The 13,054-nt window shown below is 36.8% G+C and overlaps 1 protein-coding gene across 5 annotated transcripts in view; it reads left to right on the forward strand.

Annotated features, from left to right (window-relative positions):
• Positions 1–13,054, forward strand: part of LOC581773 (SH3 and multiple ankyrin repeat domains protein 3) — a 97,905-nt gene that overhangs the window by 73,278 nt on the left and 11,573 nt on the right. For all 5 annotated transcript variants that reach the window (XM_030988675.1, XM_030988676.1, XM_030988677.1 and 2 more), the window contains 3 exons: positions 6,972–7,017; positions 10,288–10,394; positions 12,359–12,486. In XM_030988675.1, the coding sequence (XP_030844535.1) occupies positions 6,972–7,017; positions 10,288–10,394; positions 12,359–12,486 (281 nt within the window). The remainder of the gene's footprint in view (positions 1–6,971; positions 7,018–10,287; positions 10,395–12,358; positions 12,487–13,054) is intronic.

The raw sequence follows: 13,054 nt of genomic DNA on the forward strand, positions 1-13,054 counted from the left end.
TAAAATTGTTACTTAGAAATAAAAATATCTCTCACACAAAAAATGCAGACTCAGTAGAAACATTATGGACACAGACTGGTCTGTCTGCTTTTTCCCCCTTTTTATAACTTTTTTATAACTTTTTTTATATGAAGAATAGACAAATTAATCAAGACGTTAACATGAACATTACATGCATGTACATGTGAATGCGATAACATGTTGCATTATATGGTTCTTAGCCTTGGGCTTTGCTTATTACTGTTTGATAGAGCCCCAATAAAAGGTCCATTATGCAACATACGTTCATGCACCGCTTCAGGTCGTTAACATACCTTAATTACTTGGCTAACGAGCTAGGTGATTTATCAGATCATTAATTATGCGAAGCAGGAAGGAGAGGTTTTATTAAAGAAGGTGAGAATTGAGATTTGCATGTGTTAAAGATAAAGACCAGTTATGGTCATGCGATTACATTGTGAAAGAAACGTTGTGGAATCGATCAGAAAAGGTTGATCATCTAGCATATAAGTATTGGTGTGTACTGCAAGGTTCTTTAATCATCAAAATGATAAGAAATTTGGCCCAGTCTTAGTAAAGTTACAAGCACTGTACACAGAAAGATGTATATGGGACTACGCACACGTGCGCGACATGTGCGTTTATCTCTCACAGTCTAATAGATAAACTAATTTACCAAATATATCAATTAGCAGGCGGTTTCCCGGCAAAATTGTTATCATCATGTATTAGTCAAACCATATTCTTTCACATGATTGGTAATAAAGAGCTTCCATTTCATTTTTTGAAATTGGGGCATTTCCAATACTGGTCTTTACCTTTAATGTTATACAGCTAATCTTTTGGAAAAACTCAACTGGCACAAGGATCTCATATATATCTATATGTATATTTCCATGGTCAATCAAGATTTGAGGTACGTTACATGTTGCAGAAAATAAGCTTTAAAAGTAGTTTTGACACAGATTAATACTGGGGAGAGACAGACAATAATATACCTTGCAGACCTACAAAACGTACTTTTGCTGTAATAATAAGATTTAAAGGCCCACTACACTACTTGTAGCTACTTGCTCCCTCTATATAACAAACCATGCCTAATCGGTGACCATTCGTCCCCCATAATCATCTTTTTCTTATGTTAACTGAGAGCTGAGTTGATGAGATAACCACCTGTCCAGTGACCTTGCAGGGCAGTTTAATCCCTCCTGTAAACTATGGCAGATACGCTTTAAGAAAATAATAATGCTATTTCTGCGATGAACAACAATTATTGAGAAAGACTAAACCTTTTGTTTTAAGAAATGAGGGATACAAATATAATAACACATTTTTTGAAGGAAAAAAATGGAGTATTAAATATTAGATAAATTGAATGGAAGAGGGTGATTTATGAATTCATAAAACGAGAGGAAGAGGGGGGAGGGGGAAAGAGGGGTAGAGAGAGATGGCGAGAGGAGGGTGAGAGAGAGAGAGAGAGAGGAGAGGAGAGGGGAGAGAGAGGAAGCAATATGGAGAAAGAGAATAAAGAGGCTGATGTCAACACTGGACAGTTAGAAAAATAGGGGAGGATGAGAGGGGTAGAGAGAGAGAGTGTGTGAAACAGTTAGATTAAGCAATAGAAAATGGATATTTAACCAACAATTTGAAGCAAATTACAGTTACAGTCACTATCAGTACTTGACATTTTAGAACAGAGTTTAAAATGTCAGAAATGAGAAATGACGATATTGAGGAAATAACATGAAAATAATCTATTTAACAGTAGAACGAACGGAACGATGATATCAGATTGTATTTTAGGAAGTGGTATGAATAGTAAACAGGACAAGGTTACACATGAATTTAATGGATTTCCTCTCAAAAGTATTTCTTTTCTATATCCATGGTTCTATATATCTATCAATTACAGCCTCATTCAAAGAAAACAAAAATTATGCGATACACAGACATCCTGTTACAAAGGGGGGGGGGGGGGGGGGGAGGACTTTTTTTTTTTTAAGACTTCCTTTCATTTTTTGAATCTATCATTGAATCACCTTAATCATTCAGTTTCTGGTCTCTAAGATGCAAAGCAAAGTGTAAATATGACGCACAATTGCCAGAAAAAGGAGGAATAAAAGCTCTCTGACACGATGTTTGTTGTATTCTGGAGTTTACTGATTACTGGCTGGTCATAAAATGGTAGCGAACTTTGATCGGACAATGACGCACACTGGGAACCACTCCTAACCAATACTGAAAGATCCCCCCTACTTTGGGTGTTCACGGTTGAGAGAGAGAGAGAGAGAGAGAGAGAGAGAGAGGTGGAGGAAGGGAGGGTAGGGGCAGGGGAATCCCCTCCCCATTGTGAAACCAAAGTCATTGAATGAGGGGGTAGATAATTAGAAACATTACTAATCAATTATGATACCGGTAGATACAATTACCTGAGGTTGAGTGTTTGTTTGGTGGTTGATGGGGGGGGGGGGGGGGGGAGGGGAAGGTAGGAAAGGGGGATCCATCCCTTTTTTTATCATTGAAAAGGGGGTATATCCTATCCACATCTGTTCATTAAATTGATTGAAAGAGTAAACATATGTGTATTCCATGCAAACAAAATGTTTAAAAAACTTAACATCATTTTAACATTTTTGATTCTATTTTTAATAATTTCATTAGATGGATGCAAAGACATGAAATATGTTTAGGATAAAATTGAAAATAAATGTGATTTCCGCTTACAGTATCTATTAAAGAATAACGTGAAATGAATTTAATGCACTAAAAATGTGTGAGGATTTTTATCCTAGAGAGCATTAGTAAAATGTTACTTCCAATTGCAAGCAATCACTTTAGTATGAAATGAACCCCCTCCCTCATTTTCCCTGCATGTGATTGTGATTTATACAACCCCTCACCCCCTCCATATTCATGGACTCGCTATGCCCCTGCTCATCACGTTGATGTGATAACCATCGACTACCCCTAAATACAAAGGGCATCAGAAACCAACAGTCATGCCCGCGCTTGCGCACACGTGCCTCCCTTTATTTTTGGAGTAGGTATATAAAGCAAAAGTTGAGAGCTTCTGTGAACTACTAGTGGAGGAAGTTTTGTGGCCAAAATTCATAGTGGCCTTGAGCTGTGTTTATACCAAACAAGTTTGTATTTTGAAACACGTTTTGGATTTTGATTTATTCCGGATATTTAGATGGATTTGTCTTAATTTCTGAAATAAATTTGTGACTGGAATTGGACTACTGGATGAATGGATTTGAATTTGTTTTCTCAGAGAATCTGGATTCATGATTCATATTTTTCATTGTGTGTGCCTGTGATGAACGAGCTGAAAAAGGGTGTTTCTTTATTAATCATCTTTAAACGGACAATGGTGTATTTTTTCTTTCCTTTGGATCTTGTTTCACTTTGAAACCAATAAGGCTACTGTATATATGTAGACCACCTGCTTATAAAGACTTCATGTCTTGCCTCCCTTGAGTGTTCTTTATATACAGGCTGAATTGTTACTCAATCATTGTTACTATTTTGTTTTCAATTGGAATATTTTTCTGTGGGTGATACCGTATTACCGTAGGTGCTTATAGTGAACACAGTGATGGTATTATTTCAACAGTTGTATTTGTTTTACTTTTGAGGTTTGCTCAAAGTTGATTTACTTTCCAAAATTTTGCTGTTTTCTACTTTTTTCTACTGTCATAGCTTTTGCTGTCTTCAACTTTCCCAGGACAAATTTGTGTTTTTATCTGTATTGTCAGGTCTGCCAAGTTCTTGAGCCTACATGTTTATATGCTTTGTGTATTGGTTTTCTGTTTGCCATATAGACCTACGATGCAAATGAGGAATTCTAGCATCTGTTCATGCTCTTTTTAGTAATATGAAATTATGACTAGTCTGCTGTATTTAGCTACATGCACAATTCCCAACAAATATTTATGATTTACTAATTTAACTGTTTTTTTTTTTTTACTTAAATGTTTTATTCATGAAAAGTAAGTACTTTATCATGTCATTTTCATGCTCTAATAAAGTTTGATGCTGAAAAGAGTATTAAGAGCATCAAGATATTTGTATGCAATTCCACATCGTCCTTGCAAAAAATACTTTGTCGACCTGTGATGTCTGTTTACATAATTATCAGTCATCACAATGATCACATAGTACTTGAGAGCTTTTGTTCATTTTTCAGAGATCAGTTCCCCTTTTCAAACCAAAAGCACCCCTCCCCCATTACTTTTTGTCATTTATTGTTCTCCCACTTCCCCCTTTGCTGAAGAGAGGGGTCATGATCATTTTGAAAACCAGTCTAGCATGCCTTCATCATGGTATCGATGCTCTTTGGGATAAGATGATAGTTTACCAGTCTCATCAATGTCCTCCTTTTTCCGACCACTATTGTGGTCGGATGAAGTTGCTTCTGAGGCTTATATTAAAGGTTAAACTGTATTCATCTTTGTATATTAGTTTCCTTTTTAAGAAAAGGTGCCAGAGCTTAAAGTTGGTCAGACAATGCATTATTTAGGAATGCATTTCATTAACATTTTAGGAAGACGTAGGTAGCGTCCTTGTTTGTGAGAGAAACGTAAGATATTTGTGGAATTCCCGAAGCATGACTCAACAGTGGTTGGAGCCAAGATTTATGAGGTGGCTAGGTGGTTATGATCAAGTTTCTGATAAAGTGAAGACTGTGCAAACTTGGCATGTTTCTGTTTCTAGACAACGCAAGTGTTGTTCAGTGTCTTCATTTCCAAGATCTTCTTTTTGTGTAAATAACTTAAGTTTAGCCTGGTCTACCTGTTTGGCAAGCAGACAGGCTTCTTCCCTCCTGTTTTCCACTTCATCCTGTTTTCCACTTCATCCTCTTGTCCTCTTCATTCCTTTTCTTCTTTATTTCTTCTTTTCCTCTTCTTTTCCTCTTCTTTCCTTTTCATTCTTTATCTCTTCTTTCCATCGTCTCTTCTTTTATTTCTTCTCTTCCTCTTCGCTACTTCTACTTTTTCTCTTATTTTCTTCTTTTCCTTTTTCCCCCACTCTTCTCCAATTCTTTACTTCTTCTTTTTCTCTTCTCCTTTTCTTTACTTCTTGATTTACTTCTTGTGTACTTATTCTTTGCCTCTTCTTTTCTTCTCCCCCCCCATCTTATCCTCTTCTTTACTTCTTCTTTTTATTATCATTATATTTTCCATTTTCTCTTAGATTTTCCCCATTATGTGCTGTCAGCTAGTTTCATTCCACTATAACTATTCTGCTGTGTTCATACCTCAATCTCTTCCCTCTGTCTTAATCCCTTAATACTGTCTATTCACACCCCTTGCATAATTTACGATTTGACGCAAATTCATATCTGTTCTATCTTGTTCACACTGTCACATCCGTCTATTGAAGATGTCCTTCATTGTCCTTCAGACCTGTTCACTCCATTGCCACCTGCTAGCTATGTCCAGCCCATTTCCTTTCTGACCTTAAAACTTGAACTGAATTGAATCAAATTAAGTCCTAACCGATTGACTACTGAATTATTTTAATCCCATATGCAGTTACAGGAGACAGTGGATTCCTGTATGCAGGGGGTTAATGAGTGTGGTTAGATCTGGGAAAGCATTGTGCATTTTGTCATATCGTCCATGATTAGGTCAAAGTCTTTGAAGGACCTTGGCTGTGTCCTTATTATGGTCATTTCTTGGCAAGAACAGTGCAAAATGCTATTCACCATAGGCCATAGCTCTCTTTGGATTGGCTGAATAATAGCTTCTTGATAATGTCCTTTGAGGCAAGTGTGTAGGCTACAAGAAATTGCAAGTGTACTTTGTTCTTTAGTTTTCCTTTGTAGGATGTGACAACCAATTTAACTCTTTCAGTCAGAATTCCTCCTTTTGTTGGTTCTATGTTGGACATGCATGAGGGGAAGGCCTTTAGATGAGGTGAAGCAAGCTGTAGTACTAGTAGAAACCATAATGCCCCAGAATGTGTCTATTGATTTGTCTGCTAATTGGCTCTTCTTGGTCACTGTTAATCCTGTTGCTTTGTTGGCTTTAAACCTCAGACAATCACTGTTATGTAGGGAATGTCCAGACTTTGGCTGCCTCATTCTCTGTGCCTACCGTTCCATATAAGTTGTCCACTTTTGTACTTTTGAAAAGCATTTGATGACTCAGGGCTCAAATCACATGGTTTCTTTTGGATTCAAAACTTTGAGACTTCTGGTTTGATGTATAAACCTGTGCCATCCAGGAGCCCGTTCCTATCCCATTGAAACGCGTGTTAATTTCATAACACACGTTTCAATGGGATAGTCAAGAAGTTAGACTTATGACGGTTTCTAGGAACGGGCCCCTGATGTACTTTGTGAACTCTCTCAAATCTGACCTTTGGGCTTTTGTGGTATATTGCTGAGAGCCAGGATGGCATTGACTTAAGTTCTGCACAATGCCCTTCTTGCTCTCAACAGACATCCTCTCTCCCTCAGTCTACCTTGCTATCGATATATTCAATTACAACTTGATGAAGTTGTACTTGAATACAGCAATAATATCTTCCAAATTTTGATATATAGGAGGAACATAGTGACATGCTGATGTGAATGTGTGAGGTACACTTCAAGAAAGGAACAGTGAGCCAAGCGAGGAATAAATACAAGGATTATCTTCTACAAAAACTGTAACGCTTCTGCAAATTACTTGGATGGTCCTGTACCAGAGGAAACGATCTCTCACAAAGTTGGATTTTCATCATCATGGAATAAATGTATGCTGTATGATAATAGCTGAAAGATACAACTCTGATTGTCGTTAACGCTTGACAAACTTGAACAAACACGAGTGGTGCGAACTTTTGATGTGTGTGATCAGATACTGAATTCTTGTGCCGAGTGTTGCATCGTCTTTCAGATAAAATGAAGAAGTTCTTCAGGAAACGACGTTCCATGAACTTATCGAAATATTCTTCCACATATTCTTCCACTTATTCTCTAGGCTCCAGCAAGCTGAATCTAGCCGAAGATGTTCCAATTTCAAACAGGTATGTTTGTTCCATTGTTTTTTATATCTTTCTTATCAGGGAATGTTTCATAAAAGTTCATATCGGTAGCAAATGCTAAAACTTTTATGACAGAATTGCACTCATCCACTCAAATTTAATGAGTTCAGTAGCTTCTAACATTTATTGCAAGTTGTTTATTGATAACAAGTTTTATGAAACAGTACCCAGATATATGAGTGTATGAGGGTTAACAGGTAGTCTATGTTTAGCACACATCGTTTTATTATATTGAGAGCCAGAACGGTATTAGTTTTAATAGACCATTTTCGTAATGTAATCAAATTTAATGCACAAATCTTTGTTGAATGCCTGTATTTCAACTGTCAGAATGCAAATTGCATACATTAGTTGTTGCTAGGTAGGACAAACATTATGGCTTGCCCTACCTAACAACACATTATACATGCAATTCACTTTCTGACTACTGAAATACAATTATTTTTATTAATGAAATAATTTGTAGCCAGAGCTTCTACATGTATGTACAAAGCGAAGCTTGTACAATGTAGCAAGTAATTTTCATTTCTGATTTGCTTTCAATGTCCATTACATACAGTTTTGTACATTGGAGAGCTGCTTGACAAGTCTTCTTTTTTCTTGATGTAAACGGTACAAGAAGATGTATTACCACTGTCACATTTCATCCCTAAACTAAACTTAACAGAAAAGCTTTTATCCGATTGATTTTAATATCTCTAATGGTTCTCCCCCAACTGGAAAAGGGCATTAGAGTTATTAAAATCCAAAGGTTCCAGTGTATATTAGAGAAGCCAGCCCCAATAAGAAGTGATACAGAGAATAGGGACTTTTAGATTTGCACAACGACAACGTGGATTGCTACGATCGACGTCCTTTTAATGCACTGCCATGAATGGACGTCACACGTATCAGTCCACGCAAATCTAAAAGTCCCTAATAACAACCTGTCAACAACAATGTCTAGCTTTCTGTCTTTCTCTTGGCCTCTTTGTCACTGCCTATTATCTGTTCATCTCTGCTTGAATGTTGCAGGGAAACTTGTTAGTCAATCTCCATAGCAACGGCACAGACAGGGCCAACAACCTTTTTGTTGCTAGCATTCTTAAGAGGGGCGATGAATTAGTCATAATCCACGTTGGTCATAAAAAGCTTAGAGATTCATTAATAAATTTTAGTAGATTTAATATCATAATTAACTTTCCACAAGTGTAGAAATGCCATGACACATTGTGAAGCGATCTGGCATTTGCTCCAGGCTTTATCTTTTTGAAGGCTTAGGGTTAGGGTTCGGGTTCAAATTTATTTTAGGTTAGAGTTAGGGTAAGGGTTAGGTACCGGTATAGTGTTTGGTCTAGGGTTGAAACTCAAGAATTTGGTTAGTTTAGGGAATTGACGCAGAGTAATCATTGCTAGAGCAAATGTCGTACAACCTTCTTGTGCTCATGTATACTGAAGGCAGGCCTAAATTATAGAAATTACGGAAAAGCATTTCCGCCATAAATATCCAAGATTGATATGAAAGATGAACTGGCAGAAAAAAATTCCACAAGAATAAAAGAGAGAACAAAAAATTATTTCCTCATTTTGAGGATTTCACAATTTTCATCTTATAATGCACATCCAGCAAGCAAGTCGAAAATCATCGTTTTTGATTTCCAGGCACTCTAATTTCATAAAAATGTATATATTGCAAAATTTGAAAAGTTGACAAATGGCTCAGTCCATGATTCTTTACAAGTTATTGAAACACTACCTGAATGATTTATCTTTGAATCAACAAAATGACAATTATTACAATTCCATTTCCTCTTACTTTATCATCCGTACCGATATGATAAACTTTGGAGAGCTTAATGATTGTGAAACCTAAACTAGCTACTGTGGATTTGCTCTTGGCATTGTCATGGTTGTGATGATGTATGAGTGCACGCAACATTCTTTGCAGGTGGAAATCAATAGTGTTACTTCTGAAAGGTTCTATAGGCCATCTGCTGAAAAGCGGAAGAGATGGTTGGGATAAATTATACTGTTAAAACAATATGACATTTCAAGCTCATGCTGAGATTAAAGGTATTACAAAGTTTTGGGAAATTTTGGAAATTGGGTGGATAGTTATTCTTTACAATGTTGATATATTTGGATGTCCCTGTGGATGTATTATAAGCACTAGAAATTTTAGCCTCTAAAACACTTCTGCTTTCGAGAAAAATTGAATATAACAATTCACCGGTGCTCCCGGTAAATTTCGATAAATTTCAAATAGCGCCTTCGGCCGTACAGTGGTAGCTGCGACCATGGAAATCTCAGAAGATGTAGTTGTGATACATAATTTCCAAATGGGAATCGCTAATTGATCGATTTTAGTCAAGAAATATTGTTTTATAGCTTAATTAATATCTTGACCTTGAGAGGGAGCTATACAACATAAAGAGTTTATTATTTACAATTTCATAACTATAGACTCAATTTCAACGGCGACAATGATCACTAAATATTGTAGGATCGCATATGCTTCCAATATGTTCATTTGAACCCAATTCATGACCCTATACCAAAACTTTGTATTACCTTTAAAGAAATTAAAACAGTTGTATGTTATTGTGATATTTTCCTTTTTATATTTCTTCACATATTGATCATCTCAATAGTAATACCTGCAGGATTATAAAATAACAATCTACTACCAAATAAATGCTGACTCAGAGATAGAAAGAATGAAGGATTCTGTAGAGTTATGGGGTACTTGTAACATCACATAGAATAGAATACAATTGAATAAAGTAGAATGTAATCCATACTCTTGCGCTCCCCTCCTGGGGTAGGAGAGTACAACACATTTGTATGCATCATCAGCATTATTATTAACTGACGGATCCCTACAGTAATATATATGACAGATTTTTCTGTTCATAATAACGCTGACGACGACAGTATTTTGAAAATAGAGCCTTTCAAATTGAAGTGATCCGCATCAAACCAACAAACTATCCTGTACAAATATTATTTACAATGTCCCCGTAGATTTCATGTAATAAGTATCCATTCTTTTGGAAAGACATTGATCTACATTTGCCACACTCAACCCAGATGATGTAAATGGGTACCTGACAGGAATTAATTCCTTGAAATGCTAGAGCATCGTAATGAATGGCTGCCTTGCTAAAGCCAAGGTAATAATCGGGGCAGCGCCAGGAGCGTCACAGAATGTGCGCTTTATAAGAAGCCATTATTTTTATTGTTATAATTTTCTATTTTTGTTGTTTATTGTAGTGTGCCCTCGTTTGATGGAGCTGAACAAGAGCAGAACTCCGATCCTAGAATCGCTTGTGTTCAGAGGGGGAAGAAGGGCTTTGGCTTTGTCCTTCGTGGAGCTAAAAGTAAGTATACTTCCTTTAACCAAATGAACCAGGGGAGTGTTTCACAAAGACTAAGATTGACTTTAAGTTGGACTTAACTATGGCAGGCTGCTCATGCCACTGTTTGCTCTCACCATTTACTGGCGTTAGTCTGTCAAGGGACGTACAAATAATGGTCACACATTTACTGAATTTATATTTTGATAATTCATTATTGAAGGAAAAAATATTATCTAAAGATTATAATGGTGAGAGCAACCAGTGGCATGAATGGCCTGCCATATTTAAGTCCAACTTCAAACCGATCTTAGTCTTTGTGAAATATCCCCCTGTTGTGACTAGTTGGTGGAGTTATTTTCAATATTACAAGCAGAACCTCTTCAGCAAAAAGATATTGCCATTCCTATGAAAGGAATCCTTTTCAATACATCAAATTTTTCATACAAGAAAAGCATTCTTTAACCCCTAAAAAAAATGCAATGAAAAGATCTTCCCTTTTCCACAACACAACGTCTTTTTCAATAATAGATGGGAATATGATGGATTGCTGTTTTTAGACTTCCTGTAATAATTGTTTTTCGGTGGATTATGGAAATAATGTCTGTCTAGTCCTATTTTACAGTTTGCACATCCTTGTAATATGTTTTCATCTTGGCTTCCATTTGAGTAACTTTGTGTCTATATAAGATGAAGTGATTCAGCGGGGGAATTATTTAATCTATATTCCGTATTTGTCTTATCAACCCAAAATACCAGGTTTCAGGGAATTTTAAGGGTAAAGAGGATGTGTTGTATATTGTTTCAGGGTTTCTTACTTTATCAGCATGAGGCCTTATTATACTGAGGGGAATGAAGACAGTAATTGTGCTTCCTAGTCAAATTGTCTATCTAGCTATATATTGTTGGTATGTCACTTTATTGATACTTCAGCAATAAAGGAACAGAGACATTGTGATAAAGGCATACAAAGAAAAGGAGAGCATAATAAGAAAAGCACTGGGACCCGTTTCACAAAGCCTTTTTTCAATGACAAATTACAAAAATCAGTGACAAATCTGCTGATAGCCAATCAGAAGCAAGGATTTCACTAGCTTATAACAAAAGCTGTCATTTGTCACTGATGACAAGTTTTGTGAAATGCCCACCAGGACTTGGCCTGATTAATGGTCCATGCAGGGCAGGTAATGTAAAAAAAGAAAATACAAATCCGATTTGAAAATAACCTTTGAAATCAATATGGTAGGTATACAGATAAGGTAACCATGTAATGTAATAAATGTAATGAAGGGTTATCTAATGATAGGCAGAAATAGATAACCTTATTTAAAGCATACATGTAGAGTAAAAGAGGAAGTTCATCCTGATATTTAAGTTGGGTTTTTGTGAAAGCAAAAACAGTAATAACTAAATTAATGAGAGAAAACAGAGCTGTATTTGAGTTTGAGGTTGTGGTTATATTAGGTTATGACATATGAAAATGCATATTGGCAATTCCCTGACATACCTTTCAAGTACCTCTCCTGTGTGCTGTGGACCAGCCTGTTAAGAACCACTTTTCATGTCTCCCTCAAGCAGACTTCATAAAGAGGTTTCAGAGCAGTTGAAACTCGTGGGCTGAACACGTAATACCGGTACCATTAATGCGTAAATGGGTACCCAGTAGGATATGAACGTCATTGTGGTTGGATTAGCATGTGTGCGCCCGTGAAAGGGCAACTGGCTGGAATGCTCCCCAGGGAGCGAAGAATATGCAGTGTAATGTGCAGAATAGTGATTGAGTCCAGTAACCGGGGTAATGATAGCATTGTAAGCACTTTGGTCGGTTAATCGAACAAGCGCTATACATAGGAATCAGGTTTTATTATCATTTTATGTATGCCACCAGTCCACTAATAATGTTTCATTTCATTATTCATTTGTTCTCCATCCACACTCCCGCCCCTTTTCCACCCCTTCCCCACTCCACCACCCCTTTCCCTCAACAGGTCCTCAGGGCGGAGCAGTATCCTTCACCCCTACCAAAGACTTCCCCGCCCTCCAGTACCTGGAACATGTGGATAAGGGTAGTCCTGGAGACAAGGCGGGGCTCAAGATGGGAGACTTCATATTAGAGGTAAGAGGTCCAAATATACTCTCTTTATTCTTTCCTCTTTCTGTCAATCTTTCAGGTTTGTTTCTCCTTTCGCTTTTTTCCCCGTTTCTCCTGGGCCTGTTGCATAAAACTTACCATTGATGGTAACTTTGCAATCAACAGCAACTACCACGGTAACAGGGCTCAACAGCCAATCAAAATCAAGGTTTCCATGGTAGTAACCAATGATGGCAAAGTTACCATCAATAGTACGTTTTGTGCAACTGTGCCCAGAACTCTCTCCATCTCTCACTTCTCCCTTTCAATGTTGTTGTTTTTTCATTTTTGCATTCCCCTTTTCCTTTGTTTTTCCTATGTCTTTTTTTTCCGTTCTGTTTGTTATTCTTTTTTTTCTTCTCATTTTACTCTTTTCTTTTCTTGCTTTCTTTTCCTTTCTCTTCATTTCCCATCAAACCGTCACTTTTCTTCCTTACCCTCATCTCCTTACTCTCATCTCCTTACTCTCTCATTGTTTTATCTTTCCAGTGCTTTTAGTTTTATTTTTGTTTTGTCCTTTTTAAAAGCTCTTTCCTTCTTTATTTTTATTTTT

This window comes from Strongylocentrotus purpuratus, unplaced genomic scaffold, assembly GCF_000002235.5.
Source record: "Strongylocentrotus purpuratus isolate Spur 01 unplaced genomic scaffold, Spur_5.0 spur5_scaffold_17, whole genome shotgun sequence".
In the NCBI taxonomy this organism is placed as follows: domain Eukaryota; kingdom Metazoa; phylum Echinodermata; class Echinoidea; order Camarodonta; family Strongylocentrotidae; genus Strongylocentrotus; species Strongylocentrotus purpuratus.